The 23,807-nt window shown below is 39.1% G+C and overlaps 2 protein-coding genes across 2 annotated transcripts in view; both read left to right on the top strand.

Annotated features, from left to right (window-relative positions):
- LOC110299272 (phospholipid-transporting ATPase ABCA3-like) overlaps nucleotides 1-20,802 on the top strand; it is a 76,728-nt gene extending 55,926 nt beyond the window's left edge. The window contains exons 24-32 of the mRNA XM_021168935.2: nucleotides 967-1,140; nucleotides 7,684-7,862; nucleotides 9,922-10,047; nucleotides 10,264-10,458; nucleotides 13,872-14,059; nucleotides 15,011-15,181; nucleotides 16,154-16,335; nucleotides 20,205-20,278; nucleotides 20,667-20,802. Coding sequence (XP_021024594.1) covers nucleotides 967-1,140; nucleotides 7,684-7,862; nucleotides 9,922-10,047; nucleotides 10,264-10,458; nucleotides 13,872-14,059; nucleotides 15,011-15,181; nucleotides 16,154-16,335; nucleotides 20,205-20,278; nucleotides 20,667-20,780 — 1,403 coding nt within the window. The 3' untranslated portion in view covers nucleotides 20,781-20,802. The remainder of the gene's footprint in view (nucleotides 1-966; nucleotides 1,141-7,683; nucleotides 7,863-9,921; nucleotides 10,048-10,263; nucleotides 10,459-13,871; nucleotides 14,060-15,010; nucleotides 15,182-16,153; nucleotides 16,336-20,204; nucleotides 20,279-20,666) is intronic.
- A 2,186-nt stretch (nucleotides 20,803-22,988) lies between these two features.
- LOC110299107 (phospholipid-transporting ATPase ABCA3-like) overlaps nucleotides 22,989-23,807 on the top strand; it is a 127,117-nt gene continuing 126,298 nt past the window's right edge. Inside the window, exon 1 of the mRNA XM_029479129.2 lies at nucleotides 22,989-23,089. The gene's annotated coding sequence lies outside the window, so the exon portion shown is untranslated. The remainder of the gene's footprint in view (nucleotides 23,090-23,807) is intronic.

Below are 23,807 nucleotides of genomic sequence, written 5' to 3'. Positions count from 1 at the left end.
TTCAGAATATCTGAAAAGCCGAGCAGATGATGCACTGGCTGGATTCCTTCACCACTATGCTATTGCATTACAAATCAGCAGCACAAGGTAATGGGAAAAGGAACACATGCCTGAGAACTGATATATGAGCCAAGGACAGTAGCAGGAAATGGGAACTACTTAGGGAGCTGAAGAGTGAACACTCTGCAGCCAACTGGCTATTTGGAGAAACTGTATATCTCTAATCATTAATGTTGCAAAGGCTAAAATTTAACAGCCATACAACTTCAATGGGAATAACATTCAAATAAAGAACAATTATGGACAAAAAAAGTAAAACCTGAATAGCAGAGACACCACATACACACACACACACACACACACACACACACACACACACACACACAGAGCCATCAGCTGTTGAAAGAACTTGAGCAATTAACAAAATGGCAAATAGCTTAGGAAACAACAAACAGGTGTATACACAGTTGCTGTACCATTAAAAATATTCTAGAAGGAAGGAAGGAATGAAAGACTGAATGAAAAGGAATGCAGGAAAAGAATGAAAAGGAAAGGCAAGACAAGAAAGGGAAAGGAAAGGAAAAGAAAACAGAGACAATGTCCTTATACACATGAAACCTTGGGCCAACAAACATGAAAACTTGTACAAATTGCAAGATACTAAACAAGATTTCAGAAAAGGCAGAAAATGTGAAATTCACTATAACCATCAAGTGCAAGTTTAAATTCTTTTCACATAAAAAAATAAAAGCCACAGTTCTACTTCACCAAAAAGACTTTTCAGGATTCTGTCATCATCAGCACAACCTTCAGCTTTTGGCGATACCAAAACCCATTAGCAAGTAATTAACAGTAATTCAGACATAATCATCTGGGCTTCAATTCCCTGGCCTCGGTTTGATCATTACTAGGGGGACTTGTGACCTTCATTTCCTTTTAATTAACCTGTTCTTGTCACCCTTTTAGGGATATCAACCATCATGTCCAACTCCACCCAAACCTTCCTGCTCAATACGCTGCTGCTCTTTCCTATGTACAACCTTGGGAAGTGTATCAGCGAGTATACTGTTATTTACCGGAAGAAAATGCTATGCATCCAGCAAAAGAATGCTCTCAAATACCTGAATTGTAGCAACAAATGTAAGTATATTGGGGATCTCTAAGTGTCTAGGAAATCAGATGCACAGAGTGGGGATGGTATGATGAGCCTGTTTATCTTTCAAAGGCAGGGTCTTAATACATAAAGCATTTCACAAAACGAGCATGTAACCCTTGGAACACTAATGGAGGGTTGTAAGTTGGGGTCTTGTGTTCAAGGTCACCCTGAGAAAGTTAGCAAGACTGGCACAAAATGAAAAGAAGGTTGTGGCTGTAACTCAGTGACAGCATAACTTTCTGGTATGCATGTGGCCCTCAGCTTGGTGCACACCATAGGGAGATGAGGACAAAGCTTAAAGTCATGTGACCATAAAGAAAAAAAAAGATCAACTAATAAACAGCTGTCTGTGGATTTTATATTTTCACAACAAAACCAAGTTATGGATTTGTTTACTATTCATTTTAAAAACTAACTTTTGCCTATGTCGTATATCTGCCTTTTGTATTTGTACATGCATATACAAATACATATTTATATGTTAATGTGCAAGTGGAGGCCAAGGTTGCCATTGGGTATCTCCCTGGGTCACTTCACAGATTGTATAATGAGGCAAGGTTTCACTCTGAGCACATAGCTCACCAATTTGGCTAGTCTCTGTAGCCAGCTTGCCCTGGAACTCTTCTCCCTCTACCTCGCCAGTGCTGAGATTAGAGGCAGGCCACCAGGTCTGCTGGACATTTACATACATGGTGGTTATCCAAACTCTGGTCCTCACATTTTCATGGCAACTGTACTAGCCATCAAGCCATCTCCCTAGCCCCTGTCACACTGCTTTTACGGACCAGAACTCTATACCATAGAGGACAGAACCTCCAGGAGAAGATTGTATATTGCATTACACTCCCTTTTGTTACACCATTGTCCCATATAATTGCACATCCTCACCTGCCCACAACAGATCTCAAGGGACAGGCAAAATCCCCCAGTGTCTAATAGAGTATTTGGTACAGGAGGGACTCTAGTATACTTTTTAATAAGTACATTAAAGTGGGTGGAAACAGTTTGGGTGAGAGAAACAATGTAGGAGAAAAGGACAGAATCAAAACCAAGAAAAAAGAAAAAAAAAAGTAAAACAAGAAACCTGAAGATTTGTGGTAAAGGGAAGCATGGAATGACTCATGGATGTTGGGAATCCATTATGGTAGAACATGCCATTCACTAACCCTGAAAATGTGTGGGGAGAGTGGGATGGATGAGAAGGGAAAGAGTGCCATAAGCTGGGTCCTCAGAGGGCAGCCTAGCACTCCAGCTGAGTCAGCTGTACAGGAAATAAACATCAGGGGTTAGGATGGTTGGATCTTTTTATGCAGCAATGTATGAGGACTCATTTCTTCATGTCCCCACCCAATAACTGTTATTTCCCTTTCCATTGATCGTGGCCCTCTTAGTAGAGGTCGTATCTCATTTTGATTTTGATTTGCCTTTTCCTGATGTTTAGTGACATCAACCTTTCCCTGGGTGCCTATTGCCCATGCGGGTATCTTCTCTTTTGCAAAACAGTCTTTGCCCATAGTCGGGCCACTTGTTTTGATATATTCTGGACACTAGGCATTCCTTTCATATATGATTTGTGAATGTTTTCTTCAATTCTGCAATCTGTTTCTCCCCACTCTTCAATGTCCAGTAGTTTTAATGCGATTACACAGGCAAAAGCAAGCATGATACAGTTACAATATAGACAAGTTACAATAGTTACAATACAGTTACAATATAGACAAGTTACAATAGTTACAATACAGTTACAATATAGACAAGTTACAATAGTTACAATACAGTTACAATATAGACAAGTTACAATAGTTACAATACAGTTACAATATAGACAAGCCTGGGTTAGCGACCATTTCAGTGATTGTCCCTGAGATTTAGATGTTAGAGCAAAACGACATCGCAGGTCATGGTTACCCCGGGGCTTTCTCTGAAGGGTTTTATGGGAATAGCTGTACTACTTGTGGTTGATATTTTGTAACAAGTTTTAGTTTCTTGATCATTCTGAAAATAAAGACTGCATTCTTTGATCTTATACTTTGGTTATTTAAAATGTTGAGGGAGGAGTTTTATCATTGTTTTCTGGGGCCATTTCATTCATTCTAAAATTTTAACTTGATTGGGGTAAGTTTGCTCAGAATACCTTAGGATAAGTTTAGCACCTGTAAGATTCATGACTATATCCTCCCTTCTTTTCTTTCTGTGTGTGAGCATGTGTGAGAGCACGCATTTTAAGGTGAGGGATGGGCACATGTATGGAAGTCAGAAAACAACTTACAAAACTTGCAATAATCAGTTCTTTTCTTCTACAAAGAAGACCCTGGAGTCAACCCGGTCATCAGGTTTGGTGGCAAGTGCTTTTATTCAATCAGCCATCTCATTGGCGCTTCTTTTCTTTCTTGATCAATCTTGAGAATGTTTACCATTTTCATCAATCTATATAGAATATATTGATCCATTTTGGCGTTTGGTTTCTAACTTACCATAAGTAATACAGCTAGTCCCATAAAGCCCTTCAGAGACTTGTGTGCTTACTATGTTCTGTGTTGGGAGAGTACCCATCTAAGATCATAAGAAGAGTTACTGAACTATTTATTGTCAATGTTTACCCTCTTTCATGACTATATTATCTCAGTTTAGCTTAGGGAAATCAATGTTTCCCTTGCTTAGATTGCTTGAACCTGCAGGATTTATGGTTTGCCATATTATTAGTTGGGGAAAATTCTCATTCTTGGTGTCCTAATTACAGTTACTATTGCTGTGATGAAACAACATGAAGCAAAAGCAAGCTGGGGAGGGAAAGGTTTACTAGCTTGTTATTAACACAGAGTTGTCTGTCACTGAAGGAAGTCACAGCAGAAACCTGGAGGCAGAAGCTGATGCAGAGGCCATGGGGGAGTGCTGCTTTCTGGCTTGCTCCCCCTAGCTTGCTCAGCTTGCTTTCTTATAGAACCCAGGACCACCAGCTGAGGGATGACACCACCCACAATAGGCAGTGCCCTCTCCCATCAATCATTAATTAAGAAAATGCCTCACGGACAAATCTTATGGGAAGCATTTCCTCAATTGAGGCTCCCTCCTCTTCAATGATCTTAACTTGAATTAAGTTGATATAAACCAAGCCAGCACACTTGGGAAGAGAAAAATTGAGGAAGGGGAAGCTGTGGTCAAGACGTATTATATGAGAGAAGACTCTATTTTCAATTTTAAAAAACAAAAATTAAAAAAAAAAAGAAAAACTTGAAAGGCAGAATTGTTTCTTAGAGACTTGAAGTTGTGCAAAAAGAAAACAAATAGCATAAATTGAGGGCAAAGCCTACCTGGGAATGGAAAGTCTTTATCCACTCCATCTCCCACCCTCCCTCCAGAACACAAGAGACATGGCTTTCATAAGCTACATACCCAAGTGGCCATCCCAGACAGTGTGTCTGAGGGGTTGATGGCCTGTGAAACAATAATTTCCAGCAGAAGAAAGAAGTTAACATCCATTCAAATGATAGAGGAGGCGGGGAGGGGCAAAAATGAGACATAAAATAAGATAATCTTTTAAAAATATATAGAGGGCTGGAGAGATGGCTCAGCAGGTAAGAGCACTGACTGTTCTTCCAAAGGTCCTGAGTTCAATCCCAGCAACCACATGGGAAGGGCATGACTGTGGTCTCAAGGCTCTTTCCATTACAGATAGAGTCAAAGACAACAGCACAGCACACAAAGGCCAGACTTCTGGAAAGTTTGGGAGAAAAATGTAGATTCATTTTTCTTTGGAGGCCTGGTCGTGCTCTGTAACCCTGGCTGGTCTGGAATTAGCTATGTAGAGTAGGCTGGGTTCAAACTCACAGAGGTCCTGAGTGCTCAATTGATGACATGTGCCACTTTGCTCTCCAAGAGGTCACATCTTTGAAGATGCTTCCCAGTTGTAGAGATGGCCCACAGAGCAGCATCCTTGCCTGTGGAAATGTGAATGGAAAAGGGATGTGTAAAAAAATAAAATAAAATAAAAATATATAGAGGCAGTTTATTTGCAAATTCTCTTATAGCATCAAAATATGGGGTGTGGTAGAGTGGTAAACATGGCAGAAGACCAGGATGAAGACAACCATGATTATATGTTTCCATTTTGCTTCTAATTTAAGAATTGTAGAAATGATAACACAAAGGCAAAACAGTTTCTGGATGACAATACAGAATGGAAAATTTCAAACTGTTAATATTTAAAATTAGTATGTTGTTACTTTAAGGATATATAATCGACCCACTTATATGTAGACAAAAATGTATACAATTTATGGATACCCCTGTGGGTGCAAAAGTGAGGTAGCACATAGGTATGTATGGACTTCACTTGGGAGGACTGGATTCATAGATGCCACTGTGATGTTATGCCTAAAATGTATACTATGTTGCATTTTATCTTTGCAATGAATCAAATGTTTTAAAACCATAATTCTAATGTATGAGAAATGAAAAGGCTACTAAGAATACTAAATTTGATAGTCTATTAAAAAGATCACAGTTTTCCTAATAAGTTATCGGTTTTTGCAATAAATTAATATAGCTGTTGAATTTGAAATAAATAACATAAGACTCAATTTTATGTATACATGCCTTACAAGCATTTATGGAATATGATTCTTTAGAAGGAAAGTTCAGGGCCCATGATGGCTCAGTAAGTCAAGGTACTTGACACATAAGCCTGCTGACATGAATTTAATTCCTGAGATCCAAACAAAGATGGAACGAAGTTGTCTTACAACCTCTATACTCATGCTATATTGTAATATTGTATGTGCGTGCGTGTGTGCGTATGTGCATGTATGTATGTGTATGCTAGACAATCAGTACACACATACGCATGCACATACACATACATACATGCATCCCACACACATATGCATGCATGTATGCACACACTAAAAAGTGCAAGGAGGAGTTCAAGGACCCAAAATGGAGCAATTTGGGCACTAAAAGTAAAGCTGGATTATATGTCAAGGTGTAAGAAAAGATTCGCCTATTTTTATGTAAACATGGGAACTCTGATATTTATCTTTTATTTTTATTGGTTATATTTTAATGTATTATCTAAATTTGGTAGTTCAGTGCTCAATATGGCAGAGTGGGAGAAGGAAAAGGGTTTTGTTTTTGGTTTTGGTTTGATTTTTGGTTTTTGGGTTTTTTGGGGGGTTTTTTTTTTGTTTGTTTGATTTTGGGGTTTTTGTTGTTGTTGTTGTTATTGTTGGCTTTTAGCAAAGAAAGCTAGCTAGGTGACATCAGGCAGGTACTGAAATCAACAGCAGTAGAACTGGTTCACACCAACAATGCACAGCTCATTTTTTTTAATGTGATGAAAGGGTCCTCTCCTCCACAGACTTCCCTTCCAGGCACTGCAGCACCACCATAATCATGAATATGAATGTAATCCTATAAGAAAGTGCAAGAGATGACTATGACGTGAGATGGTTTTGGGATTGGAACATGGAACATATAAAGGACATTGCATTAAAAGCTATGAAATACGAATGAATCTGGTACTTCAATGAAGTATTCATATCTGTACACTCATGATAACATGCATGGTACTAGCATAGTTAGTGGAATAAAGGAGAATAGGCACACAGCACAGGGAACTCTCTGTGCCCTCTCTGCAATTGCTTTTTGTATGGATACATGTTGTGTCCGGCCAGCAGATCACAGGCCTGGGTTCTAGCCTGGAAAGGCATTTTGGAAACCTGGATTTTGGAAACCTGGAAGAGAAGAAGGGCTAGGCTGCGCGAGATAAGGAAGGAACCAAGACAAGACTCTGCTCAAGGTTCAATTTTAATGTCAGCAAACACGCTTTATACAGAAAAGGAGAGGCCTGTCCCTGGCCAAGCAAAGTTCCTTTGAAGTAGATAGGTCAGCCTTTTAGTGGGAACTCGCCAAGATCATCGCAGTTCGGCGTTAACTCCTGAAGATTCTTGGAAGAGAACAGGTTCGGCCTCTGGCAGGTTGAGCCTCAGGCAGGTAGTGGCACATCAAAGGAGCAGCACAGCAGGTGGCTCCGCTAAAGCGGCAGTGGATGGTCACAGCCAGCCTTGCTAGGCTGGAAGGAGGTAACAGATACACTTCAGTCATTAGGCTGGGGAGATAGTTCAGTCATTAAGATGCCTGCTATATAAGCAGGAGGATGTGAATTCAATTCCCCAAACCCACGTTTTAAAAAGCCAGGGCTGGTGGCACATGTTTGGAATCTCAGTGCTGGCAAGGTGGGGAAATATGACTCCCTGGGGCTTGTAGACTGAGTTTATTGCTAGACTATCAGTACACCCGTTAATATTTTATCCTTGTTATTTTACTATACAATATGTTGATGAGGGTCAGTCTCTCAAACTGCATTTCCATAGGGGGATAATCACTTCTCAAACTCTGAAGACCGTGTCTTAGTTTAGCCGAATATTTCATTTTATCTGATTCTTATTTGGTGTTTTATCAGTTGTTCACATCAGTGTTGCACAATAAAATTAAGTGTGATACCCCATTTTTCTGCCTTCCATCCTCAGACACTAAGAAGAACATTTATTCTTTGAAGAAACCTATGCTGGGAAAGTATTTAATTGCTATGAGCATCGCCGGCTTTGTTTTCCTTCTCTTGATTTTCTTTTGGGAAAATATCTCCTGGAAAGTAAAAATGCTCATCCATCAACACGTTTACTTTGGTGCCTGCAAGAAATACAAGCCGGTAAATACTTAAGAATGGAACAAGCCAAAGGAAAACAAAACAAACAATAAAAAAACAACAAAACTCTAGCAGCATGGAAAGTAGGCATTTGTTTACATCTCAGTTATTAGAGAAAAATGTCATTATCTGCGGGAATGTCCTTCATAAAGTCCTGTTGAGGTATTACCTAAATCAATCCCACTCGTTCTGATGATCGTTGTGAAGGGCTAAAGTTTATATCTTTATGAATTTTATCTTTTGCTGACAACTTTATCTTGTATTTAGTTTTTGATCTTTATTTTTTATAATTTCCTTGGTTCTATTCACATTTCCTTTGTTCTATTCACATTTGGTTTTTATATGATAATTCTCATTTGTTAATTTCCTGATTTCTCTTTAGCAAGCTCAAAGCCATGGCTCTTAAACTGATTCTAATGTGAGCATTTAACAGTACATACACCAAACCACATGTGGTAATACAGGTCTATAGTCCCAGCCATGTGGGAGTCTGAGACAAGAGGATCACAAGTTCAAGGCACTCCTGGGCTATAGAGGGAGTTCAAGGCCAGTCTAGGTAACTTAGACACTGTCTCAAAATGGAAAGTAATAGTGTATGTAGGATTTTAGGTAAGATAACAGACCAGAGGCTGTTTCCACATGACCTGGGTAAGGGAAAGTGAGTATAAGAAAGAGTATACTGTATTCCAACAACAGGAAGAGGCAAAGTTTGAGAAATTTATGAAGGTAATAACAGGACAGCTAGAGAATACCCAGGAAAATATGTGTATCCATAGAAGAGAGTAAGCCAAGCCACACAGCTCCAGACACTGGCTCCATGGTGGAAGCCTTATCTAAATGCAGGCTGTGTAGGGCACCTGAAGACACTGGCAGTTCAGAAGGAGATGTGACTCAAATCTTCTTCTGTTTTTGTAGTAATAATCAGAATTCCTGGTTTTACAATATGATGGTTGTGATGAAGGCTTCATCCTTAAAGATCTTTCTACATAACTAACTACAGAAACCATGAGCTAGACTGGAGCCCACATCCTCCAGCTTCTACCTCCCAAGTGCTAAGATTATCAGTGCATGCCCAGATAATGCCCAGATAATTCTCTTTTAGTTCTCAATGTTTATTTATTACCACATTTTTTAAATGCCTTACTACATTTTCTTTCTTGAGACTTACTGTGTAACCTCAGCTAATCTGGAACTATGTGGACCATATCTTGAACCCACACAGATCAGCTAGCCTCTGCTCTTGAGGTCTAGGACTAAAGGCATAATATCACGACATGTGGCCCAATGCTTTGCATGTGTTGGATCTCCTGGAACTGGAGTTAAAGGTGGTTGTGAGTTGCCATGTAGGTCTTGGGAACTGAACCTTGGTCTTCTGCAAGAGCAGTAAGTGCTCTTAACTGCTGAGATTTTTCCATCTCCAGCATTGCTGTGTTTTTTCAGTTTCTCCGATCTCTCCAGATGATTTCCATCCTTATGTCCATATGATAAAATAACGTCTATAAATACTCTTTTCTTATATTAGAAATAGAAATTTTCTTACACAATATATCCTGATTACATTTTCCTATCCCTATACTACTCCCAGCTCCTCCCCTTCCATCCCAATCCACTCTCTTTCTGTCTCTTATTAGAAGACAAACAGCTATCTAATAATAATAATAAAACAAAACAAAACAAAACAATTCAGAATAGGATAAAGCAAACAAACAGAAAGAAAAGATTCAAAGGAAAGGCACAGGAAACAGAAACATGCAGAATTCCATTCATTCCCATAAATGTTTTAATTTTGAATTATACAGTAGAGCATGCACATTCATGATTTCTACTGTGTGAGTAGCTTTTGCCTCTTCTCTAATCACCACCTTCACTGCTGTGGTGAACTACTCATTACTACGGGATGTGTACACAAGAATATTCATCAAGTCCCTTGGAAATTGTTCAAAATATCCACTTATACATGTGTAATATTATGGCCAAGGTGGGATCTTATGAACCCACTACTTTTAGGACAGATGCCTCTAAAACATATCCATAAATAAGATATTTGTCTTGAAAAATACAGGATATAATTTCCAAGGAATTATCTGGGACTTCTGAAGATAATGATGTAGAAAATGAGAGAAGAGAAATTTTGTACCAGCCTGAAAAGTTTCTGAATTGCCCAGTTCTTATTAAGGAGCTCACGAAGGTAAGCCATTTCATGGCTTTCATAGTCTGCCCTCCACCTCCTGGGGTGGGGTGTGTGTGTCAAAGTCTCACTGTGGTTCTTCAGGAGCCTTGAAAACACTTCTCTAAAGTTCTTGTGACGCTATCTAAGGGAGTGACCACTTTGTCCACAATATTTCTTGTGTATAACCTAAACATGTCCTTTACTAAATTGCACTTTGTGTATTTTTTTTTAAAGATATACTTTAAGTCTCCACTAATTCTGGCTGTGAAAAATATCTCCCTTGCTATCCAAGAGAGGGAGTGCTTTGGATTACTTGGATTCAATGGAGCAGGCAAAACAACCACTTTTCAAATTTTGACTGGAGAAAATATTCCTACCGCCGGGGATGTGTTCATTGATGGCATTAGCATCACCAAGAACATCGTAAAGGTAAGCTGTTATTCCAGGCTAAGATGTGAACATAAGGATGGCTCTAAGATGCAGACAGCAGACAGATGGCCAGGGATAGCAAACGGCAATGATGGCAGATGTCTATGCTGTGGATTCTGGAGAGGAAAACAAATTTTTAAAGAGAGGGTGAGTTAATGAAAGCACAATCTAAGACAAGAACATCTTTTTTTTTTTTTAAACAGTAGGAGCAAAAGGCAAGTTCTCATCACATGTATCCTAGAAGGGCTGGAAGAGGGTAAGGCAGAGGATGACTTGCATGTAGTTTAGCTGCAACTAGTGCCTTGATGATCAGGAAGGCCTTTCTGAGCCATTGCCAATCAAAGCAAGACACCACCAGCCTTGTGTCCTGTGCTGGTCATTAGCTGCAGGAACAGAAGAAGATGGGTAACTCTAGAAAGAAGTATGTTGAGAATGTAAAGCAGAAAAGAAAGCAAAGGTTCAGATTCCAGGAGTTAACAGCACTTATAGAGCCCTTGAGGAGATGGAAGGGCAGTGTGGAGATATAACTGCCTGACTGAGACTGTTAGGGTGCAAAAAGGATTAGGTGATCTCTCATCAAGGAACAAATCTGGATTGAGAATCAACAGCATGGTCAGATAAAGTGTGAAGTTTAAAAGGAGGTCAGGCATGTGCAGGGCCCACACAAGCTTTGCAGTGGCTGGTTCTGCATCACAAAGTCTGAAAAAATGTTTTCAAGCCTCGGGGAATCTTTCAAGTATGCAATTTGAAAATCTCTCATGTTTTATGTGACCAGTGATAATATTTAATTCGTTTCAGCTTTAAAATGTTCTTTAGCGTATCTTCTTATATAGTAGATAATGTAAACTTTACCATCTAATGCATTTCTGAATGCATGAGTCTATAATTCGGTGACATTGTGTGCCCATTACCACAATTTGTCTCTAGAGGCACTTTACCATTCCAAACTGAAAATCTCTACCCATTACACAGTAACTCTCCGTCCCTTCATTTACCCATGTAAGCACTGTTCTACTTCTTAACTGTATGAATTTGATTACACTTTAGGCGCTGTATATAAGAATATGCCTTTCTGCCTGGCATTGTCTTACAGGTTAATACATGTATTACAAATTCACTCCATTGTGTGACTACAGGACATCTTGTGCACTCGTCACATCTACTGTTTGACTACTACAAATAATAATCCTATCACACTAGAATGAAATGTACTAGTTGGCTTTCTATAGCTATAACCAAATATTTTACAAGGTCAACTTATGTTTTAAAAGATCCACTTTGTGCCGTTTCAAATATTCAAGGGCATCATTTGTTGGGTCTGTTGCATTTGGCTTTATGACAATGTTGCACATCATGACATGAATGTGTGGCAGATCAAAAACCATACATTTTCTGGCCAGAATACAAAAGAGAAAAGGGAAGGAGACAGGACCCCATTATCCTCTCCAAGAATATGATGGATGGACCTTCTTTGGGGTCCTACATCCAAAGGAATCCGCAGCCTCCCAATAGGCCAACCCAAGGACTATGCATTTAACACATGGGCATGTGGAAGGTATCCTGGTCAGAATCATAGCAACAGAGATGTATCTGGGTACCTGCTTCTAGTTCCTTAAAGTATATATTTCGAGATTTTGGTGTCATAGTATACTCCACATGAGCTTCACCATTTACAGTCTTGATAGCAACACACAGCTGTTGCAATTTCACTGCATGGTGAGAGCTTCTCGGAGTGTGTGTGTGTGTGTGTGTGTGTGTGTGTGTAATTGGACTGTTTTATGGTTATCTAGCCTAGTATGAGAAATGTTTTCCCTCTGTGGTTTTGATTTGTATCTTTCTAATGATTAGGGAAATTGGGCACTTTCCCTACATACTTGCTGCTATATATCTTTATAGGGAAAATGTGTATTAAATTTTCAGATGTTTTTTTTTTTTTCTGAGTTGGAGGAGTGCTTAGGTATTCTATACACTAACCCCTATTTGTAAATATTTAACCCATTCTATGAGCCGACGTTTCCCTTCCCTTGTTCCATTGCTGCGTCCTGTATTTTACGAGTGCTTTAGAATGTTTAGCGAATCTCTTTCAAACCACAGCCTACTCCTGTGTGGCTTGGGCCAGTCCAAGTAACTCACCAGTCACTACTTTGGGTACAATGCTAACCGTGAGCTCAGCTGGGCAGTCTAATGATAAATCCCCCACATTCTGCTTTTACGAAGTCCTGTAACATGGGATATGCAGAATTTTCATTTTATTCATCTCTAAATACTTTCTAAATTTCTTTATGGCTTCCTTCACCATCCACTCACCAACTGATGCGGTGCCCTTTAACTTCCAGGACTTTGGAGTGCACACCCTGCCCTGAGAGCACCACCCGCCCATTCTGTTTCCTCTTGGGTTTCTAGCACTCTATTAACAGTTAAGGATTCATTTCTTGACTTTCTCTACAAGCTGATAGTTTCTTTCAGAGCCAAGGATATTTGTATCATGTTTTTTTCAGCCCAATAGAGTTTCTGATTCCCAGTCCCATGAAGGAACCACATTTTCTACTCCACTGTACGCCATTTTTGCTACAAACTGAACTGACAATGTGGTAACGCCAGCAGTAATCACCCTCCCCATTCCTTGTTTAATTTTCTTTATTGTTTCTGGGGTATTTACTTGTTTTTTATTATCTCTGTGCTTAGAATCAGCCTGAGGTAGAGGCTGAGAGTCATCACAGGTATTTTTCTGGTTCTTTTTTAATTATTTTCTGTTTGTAGATAATCATTTTCTGATTTTACTTATATTGATGGTGTTTTTATTGTATCTTTAGTATATGAATCCTAAAGAGAGGTTAAACAGAAGAGAATACAGGTGTGTGTTGAAAATACACTATCCTTAAGAGTCATTTTAGCCAAAGAGGAAGAAATTTGTACCATGCCAACCTTGCAAGCAGAATGAATAATCTAGAATCAATATAAATTAATTATTAATTTAAATTTATGGCTATTTACTCTAGCTAACTAGGATGTTTGCACCTACTGGGAAAAGAATTTAAGTTTCAAAGCAACCATCATTTTTGACCTTCTATATGCAAAGATGAGGGCTACCTTTGGTTTTGGTTTAGCCTTTCTAAGGGGCAAGCATAGAGCTGTACAGGTCAAACAGTAACTATAGTATCCTACAAACTGAGTGGGATCTGGGATTTAGGTTTTAATTCTTCATTTCTAGGACAATTAGAACTGAATATGAGAACCAGTCATTCCATTTGACTATAATATATTCACAATCAATAATTCTGTCGTCCTTCAGAAAAGAAAATTTCTTGGTAGGACTCTTAGAAGCATGGCCTCGAAACCTCCTGCCTGGTCTATGAATATTCATGAGATGTTAGATGGCCTGAGTTTTCACTTACAGCAATTATTGTAATTAGGTCAGGTCAAAAATTGGCTATTGTCCTCAATTTGATGCTTTGCTGGAATACATGACTGGCTGGGAAATAATGATTATGTATGCAAGAATATGGGGAATCTCAGAGCATCAGATTCAGCCCTACGTGAAAAAGCACTTGAACTCTTTGGATCTGGAGTCTCATGCCAACAGTCTTATCAGCACCTACAGGTGAGTCATTATGCCATAGCTTCTTAACTATAGTTACCTGTTGTTACCAATGTTCATAACAGCTAAGCATCTTTGTTCCTGGTGTTTGACATGAGTCCAAAGCTCCACCTGCACTTCTCCTTTTATGTAATTACCTGACTATGTTACCATATAGCCTAGTTTCATTCTGTTACTGGGATGGGACACTCTGACCAAAAGCAACGTAGGGGAGAAAGGGGCTCATTTGTCTTACGATCTACCAGGCCGTAGTCTATCATCAAAGGAAGTCATGGAGGGACTTGGGCAGAATGCTGTTTGCTACCTGGTTTGCTCACAGACTGATGCTTAGTGAACTTTCATATCTAGCTCAGGACTGCCTAGATGAGCCTTCTTGAGTCAGTTAATAATCACACCAATCCCTCACAGACATATTCACAAACCAACCTGATAAGGGAAATTAATTATTGAGACTTCTTCAGGTGATTCAAGGCTGTGTCCAGGTTGACAGTTAACACTGAGTTGAACATTATCTTCTGCTGTTGTGTTTCAGATGCTAGTAACAGGTTCACATCTTCCCTTTTCAGAAATGAAACTTCATAACCTGACTTCTGAAACGAAAATAGAAAGTATTTCCTTTTTTCTAACATTCCTATGATTCTGCCCTGCAATGAAGAGAAATGTAGGTCTTCAAATTAGGATGGGGGTTATGTATCCTAATAGTTAACAACAGGTAAACAAATGGAGCCAAAACCACACATGTGAAAGGTTGTCCTTCTACATTATAAATGTGCATGCACAGATGTACTTGGACCTGGCGCCTTGTTGAAGCCATATGGAATCTGCGTAAGGATGCCTACACTTGAGACTGTTGTTGGAAGTCTCAGTACTAAGAGGTGTTTGTTATCTTTCCTGGAAATAACTAATAGGTATCGCTTCATCTGTTTTCATTTCGCCCCTGTCTTTGGTCTGAAGTGAAGGAAACAAACGTAGGCTGAGCACTGCCATTGCCACGATGGGAAAGCCCTCAGTTATCTTCCTGGACGAACCATCAACTGGCATGGACCCAAGAGCTAGGCGCCTTCTCTGGGACACAGTGATAAAGATTCGTGAAAGTGGAAAGGCCATCATTATAACATCCCACAGGTGTGACTCTTTGGAAGGCTCGGTCAAGAGTTGGCAAGAATTATGGTAGCTATACTGGCCAATTATTTGGGGCCAGGAATATTAAGTGTATATTTGATTGAATAATGATTTATTTTTAGGAATTAAAATTCATATTAACCCTAATAAATGGAATAGCCAAGAATCCTCAGAAAGTTAGAGATATATTCCATTTGAGGACTTGGTGTTCTGTTATTTTTATCCTTTGAAAATATGTATTTTCACGCCTTGGGAAGATAGCTCAATTAGTAAAGTGCTTGCTATGTAATGTGAGTGCCTGAGCTGGATCCCAGAACCTACATAAAAACAAACAAACAAACACCCTGGGCTTGGGGGCTGGAGAGATTACTCAGCAGTAAGATCAGTTAAGCTGCTTTTCCAGAGAACCCAGGTTCAATTCCCAGTATCTACATGGCAGTTCATAGCCATCTATATGACTCTAGTCCCAGGGAATCCAACAGCCTTCATGGGCACTGCACACACACACATAAACACACACACACACTGTACAGAAATGCATACAAGCAAAATATCTATATAAATAAAAATAAAGAAATTATTTTTAAAATGCTTAAAGCTTGGTATGATTGTGTATAGTAATAATCTCAGTGCTAGACAGAAACAGGTAGATCCCTGGGCCTTACTGACCAGGCAGCCTAGCCTAAATCAGCGACCCTCACCTCAGGTCCCACTAAGACAAGGCAGGTGGTGGTTAAGGAATGATACCTGATATTGGCCTCTGGCCTCCACAAGCACATACATATGTACATGTGCATCCCTCCTACACACACACACACACACACACACACACACACACACAACATACTTCCTAAACATGAACTTGGTGATTGGAAAATGCAACTTGTGGTTGATAACAAGATCCTGGCAATGATTAAATGCATGTTATCTTCACAGAACATCTTAGTTTCATGTTCTGTTTCTTTATTTTGCAAGCATGGAAGAATGTGAAGCCCTTTGTACAAGGCTATCCATAATGGCGCATGGGAAGCTCACATGCCTGGGTAGTCCTCAGTACCTCAAGAACAAGTTTGGTAATATTTATATTCTGAAGACCAAGGTCAAGTCTGGAGAAACATTAGATGAATTTAAAAATTTCATCACACTGACATTTCCAGGTATGTTAACTTGTCCCAACAGTGTTAGAAATATGTTAAATTTCATGTTTTGTTCTCACTACTCACAAGGTTTATGTTTTAATGTAGTATCCCTGTGTTACTGATACCCAGTGATCTTAATATTTCCTTTGCTACTGCAACTGCAGAGTCTGTCACCAAACTCTGCCATCTACTTCCAGGGTCTCCTCACATTTGTTCTATCCATATAAATTATACCTCTAAAGCCATACTTAACATAATTCTCATTATTTTCAAATATTGCCCATGCCAAAAAAAATCTTTTAGAGGATACTCACTATTCGCCTTCTCATTAAGCATCTTGTTCAGGATTTTGGCAAGTTGTGCCAGTACATGATTTTGAACTGTAAGCAAGCTCTAGCAGATATGTCTCTCCTGACAAAAATCCTTCTGCTCATGAGTATTAAACTCAGTAAATCACCTCTCTGTCCACAGAGCAATGGTAGCAACTATGTTCTCTTTCTCAGCCTCTTTCCTAACTGAAAAGCACAGATATAGTAACAATGGGTAGCAAACTCTTACAGGCTTACTGGTGTGTGTCAGGCTGTTGAGTTGGAATTTCACCTTTTGGGCTATAAAATATTATTAATTATACCATGGGACTATAAGTTTGAAAATACATTTTAATAATCAGTGGTAGAACAGACATGGAGAAAAGATGTGAGGAAAACCAAATAATCACTTTAGCATTGACTTCAGTAAGTAGGATTTCCCCCTGACTCACACAGAAGTATGCAACAAAAGAATGTGCTTATTATCTTCCTAAGCAAATGTGCTGTGTATTCTGTATGTGTGCATACATATGTGTGCAGGTGTATACCATGTGTGCATGAATATATAGAGGTCAAAAGTTGAGGTTGGGTATCTTTATCTCTGTCTACCCTATGTTTGGAGGCAGGGTCTTGTACAGAGTTTGGCATGGCTGATCTCCTGTCTTTGACCTGTGATGGCTTAGTGGGCAATGAATCTGTCATAAAAGATGAGACTCCAAGTGTGGATCCTTCTCACTGCACTACTACTTAAAGGATAAAGAGCAGGAGCATATTAGGTACTTTTGAAAGACAACACTTTCAAATTTAATGCCAAAACTAGTCATGAACACTTCAAAAAATCTCAGACTCACGTCTCTACTGAGAATGGCAAAGAAATCCTCTGCAAGACAGTAGCAAACGTCATTTAAGACCACAGGGAAGCCAGGCAGTGGTGGTACACACCTTTATCCCAGCACTCTGGATCTATGACTATAGTTATCATATTATACTCTTAATACTCTATTATAAACATAAAAAGTTGAGATACCATAATTTTTTAGATTTATTTATTTTTAAGTGTGTGTGTGTGTTTTATTTGCATATACATGTACATGTCTGTGTACTAGTCATGTGCTTGGTGCTCAAAGAGGTCAAAAGAGGGTATGAGCTGTCCTGTTGGTCCTGAGAACTGTACTCAGGACTTCTACAAGACCAACTGCTTCTAACCATTGAGCTATCTCCAGACCCAAATAAACTATATTAACTCAATTTAGCCCTTCCACATGCATACATACTTCATTATTACATCAGTTCTTATGTTAATTTAAATAAGTAAGTAGACAAAATGAAAATATGAAAATGCCTTCAGTACTGATGGGAGATACTGCTTATTGTTCTGGTGCTGGGACATTGCACCTGACAATGAATGAGTATTATTTGACCTAGATGGGGTGATTTCTTTTTAATCAGTGCTTGTTTTAAATACTTTATTATGCTTTATATTTGAAATATGCCACAATAAAAGAGCTCTACATGATCATCACAATAATGCATACATTAAGATTAATATTAACCAAATCCACACACATTTCAAACATGTACTATTTCTTTAAAACATTTTGAATCCAGCTTAATTAGAGTTGTAGTGATTTACAAATTTGCATAGGTTAATTACTGGTTGATGTCAGCTGTAGTTGCCACAGTAGAGAGAAAGACGCACCAAGATGCTAAGCCTTCATTTTCTGAAGGCACAGAGGGGTTCAGCCTTTTTGGAAAGGACTGACACCCAGGTAGCTCACTCCAGTTACTTTATTCAAACATTATACAAACATTCAAACATTAATTGGGGCTGGGAAAGGTTTCAACTACCAAAGTTCTCTTGCCTTTGCTGCCCATGAGAGCAGACAATCCACACAGATCTCAGTCCCATTTGACCGTGGCTAGCCATAATCAAAAGGAAAAAATTCCAGGCTTGCCAGGAGTGTTTAGGACCAAGGTTGGTGCAGCTGTTCTCACATAGCACCAAGTGCAGATTCTCTAGAGAGAGGACACTTCTTCACGTTTCAAACAGTCTCATAACAACACTGCAGCCTCTAATAATTGACCCAAACATAGCAAAGGCTTGGCTGAAACATTTCATTCAAAGCCAGACACGAAGATTTTGCAATACATTGCTTAAAGCCAGATACACAAGCTTTACTATACATATCATCACTGTTAGTTATAAATGCATTTCTTCCCACTAATCATGTTCATAGAGTCTTACCTGTAAAAAACAACAAGATCACAGTAGCATGACTGGTGATTTCTGTGCATGATTTTCCTTGCATGTGGAAGGACATGGTGTAATCATGAGAATGAGACATTTTGTCATAGTTACTTTTCTGTGGCCATAACAAACACCATGAGCAAGACAACTCATAAAAGAAAGCATTTAATAGGGGCTTACAGTTGTAAAACATTAGTGTCCATGACCACCGTGGCAGGGAACATGATAGCAGATAACATGGTTCCAGAGCAGTCACTAAGAGCTTTACATTCTGATCTACAAGCACAAGGCAGAGAGAGAAAGAGGACTACCTGGGCATAGTGTGATCTTTTGAAACATCATAGCCCACCTTTGTGGCATAGCTGCTCCAACACAAGGCCACATTTCTTAATCCTTCCCAAACAGCTCCACCAACTAGAGATTGAAGTGAGAATTCTGAAATTTAAGTTTCCTTAAAAAACACAAAAATATTATAAGGATATGTTTTCATTTTAATCCCAGGTATAAGGAGGGATATGGGGCTGCTTTGCAACAGCTGGCTATGATTTGCCTCATGCTCTAACAGAGGCTTGGTTTTGTCAGCTGCAGATAGTTTGTGAGACATTTGGAATTCTGGGAACTTTTCAGAGAGTATATAAATGCCATGAGAGGCGCGTAGGGTGTGGGGTTGGCTGTTGGTCATTCAGGGTGGTGGTTTGTTGTTTGTTAGTAGAGCTCAAAGAAACAAGGAGAAAGAAATTAGACTCAGATATATCTCTCTGTCCCTTCCCCCTGCCTCCTCTATCCTTCTTTCTCTCCTATCCAGTGATAGGGGTGAAGATGGAGGAGATAAGGGGTGAGAAAAGAAGGAACTCACAAAGTAGCAAAGACCAGCTACAATCAACCAATTATTCTAATATATGAACCTATGGGATCATTCCATCTCAACCATCATACTTGTCCTTCTTCCTCTTCCCAAACTGTGCCCTCATACACACATAACCAGGAAATCCTATCAATACTCAGCATTGTGTTTAGGAATAAATATATTAGTATTTTAAAACTCAAACTTTTACATTGGGCACACAAGTTGACTGTTTACGGGGTTTAAAAGCTTCAATAGTTTCTGTCAATTCCCTACAATAAGACTTTTATTTAATTAGTTCTAAAGTCTTTAAAAATATTTAATATATACCAAAGAGAGCAGGTTGGGGAGGGGGACCACATCTCCTATGTTAAGCCCAACTATTCACCTTTGTATGATATATAACAGTAAACAGATAACAGTACTATTTTGATCATCTAAAAAGAACTTTGTAAAAATACTCACCTGTCCTATTTTCCTGTCATAGGTAGTGAATTACAGCAAGAGAATCAAGGGATTCTCAATTACTGCATTCCCAGAAAGAACAACAGCTGGGGAAAGGTGATCAGAAACTGTGCCCTTTTACCAATGCATGTTACGGGCACACTAACAATGTGGGTACTTGAGATCCAGGGAGTGGAACTGTGCCTGGTAGTGTGAATTTCATATTTGTGAATATTCCTCTTGAAATGCCTTAGCGTGTAAACGTCTTTGATGACTACCCTCAAATTCCATTATCAGTCCAGGTCCATCAAAAAAAAAGGAGACAAAGAACTACCTCCTCCACTTCTCAACCACCTGGTTCTTCTGCTTTCTGATTTTGCCCTTCTGGTCTTGTTGTCTAATTTAATGTACCTGACAGAAATTGGGGTGGGGGCGGGGGGAGAGGCTCCTCTGGGAGCTAGAGGGAGTCTTCAATAGCAACTGCATGCTTTTGTTGTTGTTTAAGGTGTTTGGCATTTTGGAGAAAGCAAAGGAACAATACAATTTAGAAGACTATTCCATCAGTCAGATCACCCTGGACCAAGTCTTCTTGTCTTTTGCCGACCAAGACAGGAAGTGATTATGAGACAGAAGTTCCTTGAGATTCAGTTACAAAGAGTAATATTGACTTTTCGTTTTTCTTTTTCTTTCTTTCTGTCTTTCTTTCTGTCTTTCTTTCTTTCTTTCTTTCTTTCTTTCTTTCTTTCTTTCTTTCTTTTTTTTTTTCCTACAGCTGGGTCGATGGGAAGGTCATCCTGTGCTTGTGAATCTTCATGTAAATATTTGTGTAATAAATACTTCCCTGAGAGAAAAAAAAATGTGTCCTTTCACTGAAGATATAGCTGAATGTCCTGTTTCCGATATGTCTAAATCTAAAAACATTTCTTAGAGCTGTTTTTCTTTCCTAGAAAAATGAAAGAGCAGCACTCTTTTTTGTAAGGACCCATTCTTAGATGGTCTAAGTACTTGAGTATAAACATCTAACAGTGATGGTGTCATCAGATTTGGCAAGTAGAAATGCATTAGTTTTAGCAGCTGTAAATAAGAGCACAAACCCCAAACAAGTCAAATTTGCCACAAACATTCACATAAATATATGTGCATAAACACACATCAGCTTATTCCCTGCTATGTCTAAGTTAAATTAATGTTAAAGTTTGAAATTATTGTTTCCAAAATTCAAAATAATGGTCTTTTACCTCAGTGATTAAAGAAAGAAAATGAAGTGCGTGGATGGGATCAGTGGGATATTTTGAAAATAACGTGTTTTTGTTTCTATTCTTGCTTCCCCTGTAATAAAGAATAAGACCTCTCTGACCTCCACATTCATGTGACATGTCCCTACCCCAAATAAATAAAATGTAATTAAAATGGTTTTAATTGTATACAGAAGACACTGTTCTTTTTATATAAAGAAGGATTTTATTTTTATCAAGCTCTAGGGCTATGAATGTACTCTGTAGCTTTTCCTTTGGCTACCTAGGTATGTGTACCTTAATGGGAGTCAACAGAAAGGTATGATTGATTCCTGAGGAAATAGTCATTGCTCTTGATTGCTAAAGCTATATCCATAGCTTTCCTGTTTACTGCGTGGGGAAAGCTATGGTTCTGTTTTGGCCTTACGACATATATACATAGGGTATAAATTGAACAATAAAAACACCTTCTTGATTGCCATCATGAACAGCACAGTACTCCAATAGGAACTTAGACATACCCATGATGAACACTGAAACAAATAATAATAGAAGATATATCCTTCTCAAGTAGATTGGTGACTTGGTTCTGTGGCAGAGCACTTGAACAGCAAGCACCTGATTTTGATTCCCAGCTCTAAAAAGAAAAGCCTCTAAAACTTTAAGCCTCTACTTAACAATAATGAAATCTTACTGTGTGCCTTATCTAATAAAACTTATTGGATAACTTATTTAATAAAACTAGAAATCAACAACAGATCAAATAGTGGAAATTTCGCAAGTATTTGAAAGTAAAATACTACTAATTATGAGTCAAAACAAGAAAACAAATTACAAAATGTCTTCAGAAAATGAAATAAGATCAAAACATACCAAACTTTCAAAAGCAAAGCAGAGCTGAGAAAAATGTGTAGCTATAAATGAAGTCTTCAAAAACAGCAACAAAATACTTTTAAATCAAGAATCGAACTGCACGCCTAACACAAGTAGAAAAGTAGGAAAAGCATAAACTAGCAAAACAACAAAACCAAGAATTGACAAAGGAGAAAAATCAGAAAAAACAAAATTCAGATATTTGAAAAACCAGACACCGACAAGTCTTCATCTAGATTAAGAAAAACTTGGGCCTGGAAGGTGGCTCAGCAGTTAAGGGCAGTACCAGGACAGCCTGGTCTACAAAGTGAGTTCCAGGACAGCCAGGGCTACACAGAGAAACCCTGTCTCGAAAAACCAAAAAAAAAAAAAAAAAGACCCGGTTTCAAATCCCAGCATCCACATGGCAGTTCGCAACAACTGTCGGTAACTCCAAGCAAGAGCTGACACTCTCACATAGACATACATACAGGCAAAACACCAATGCACATAAAATTAAGGTAGATAAATTTAAAATAAATACTTTAAGAACAACAACAAAAAACCCTGAAAAACCTTAAATTGCTACATTACTATAGGATGAATAAGGCTCTTAGGTCCTCCCACACATCCCAAGCACTGCCTTCCGCTACTGGGCCTCTTGCCCCGCCTCCGCACTTCCGGTTGGCCTCGGCTCCTGCCCAGGGAGTCTGCGCAGAGCAGAGCGGTTGATTCTGGTGTTGAGGGTGTTGAGCGGAAGTGCTGCTCAGGAAAGACTGGAGCCCAGCAGCGACTCAGTGGAGGAAACAGGGGCTGTGGAAGCGGTTGCTAGCTCTGAGTGGTGAGTGTCAGAGTTTAGGGCTTCCTAAGCTCCCTAGCTGACAACTCACACTGAGAGAGGTTTGAAGTACATTTGAGGTCTGGGCTGTAGCTTACTGAGGAACAGCTCAAGTTTTGGAAGAGCAGTTTGACCATGGTAGCTCCTGTCATTTCCCATTTAAGTTGTTGGGGTGATGTCAGAGCCCAGCTAACGGTGTAAGGTTACGGGAGGTTAAAGGTAATAGGCTAGAGGGCAAGTTGCTCGCCTCCCTACCATTCCCCCGTGTGTGTTGGAGAACTGAATGGGTAGGACTGCACAGAGTACAATGTCGCACCACCTTAGGAAATTTAATTTAATGACCCGTGGCTTAGCTGGGTCAGCTTTTGAAAAGAAAAAAAGGAAAATCTTCTGTTAGAAAAGCAAAAGCTACTAGTTCCTCCATAATTCTGTGCTTTCTAGGAAAAGAAAGTTGCTCCTTGACCATTTTCCACAAAAGCAAGAAAACTTTTAACTATCCTGCGAAGTATGTGGGACTCTTTGCTCCTGAATTCTTGTCATGGTCTATTCTCTGCTCCATGAAATCTAATTCTGGGTCTTGATTGAATGCTGACAGTTAAAGAACTTACCCAGAACTGATGTCACTAATTTTTCTTTTTCTGTACTTTTCAGAAAACTTTGGTCAACCTTTGTCAATTTTATTGTATATCTTAGATAAGTAGGTGCCATTACTTGAGAAAAT

The sequence above is a fragment of the Mus caroli genome, unplaced genomic scaffold (genome assembly GCF_978045245.1).
Source record: "Mus caroli unplaced genomic scaffold, Mus_caroli_1 scaffold_8, whole genome shotgun sequence".
NCBI classification, from domain to species: Eukaryota; Metazoa; Chordata; class Mammalia; order Rodentia; family Muridae; genus Mus; species Mus caroli.
The sequence above is the reverse complement of the archived record's forward strand: the minus strand, read 5'-3'. Positions and strand labels throughout refer to the sequence as shown.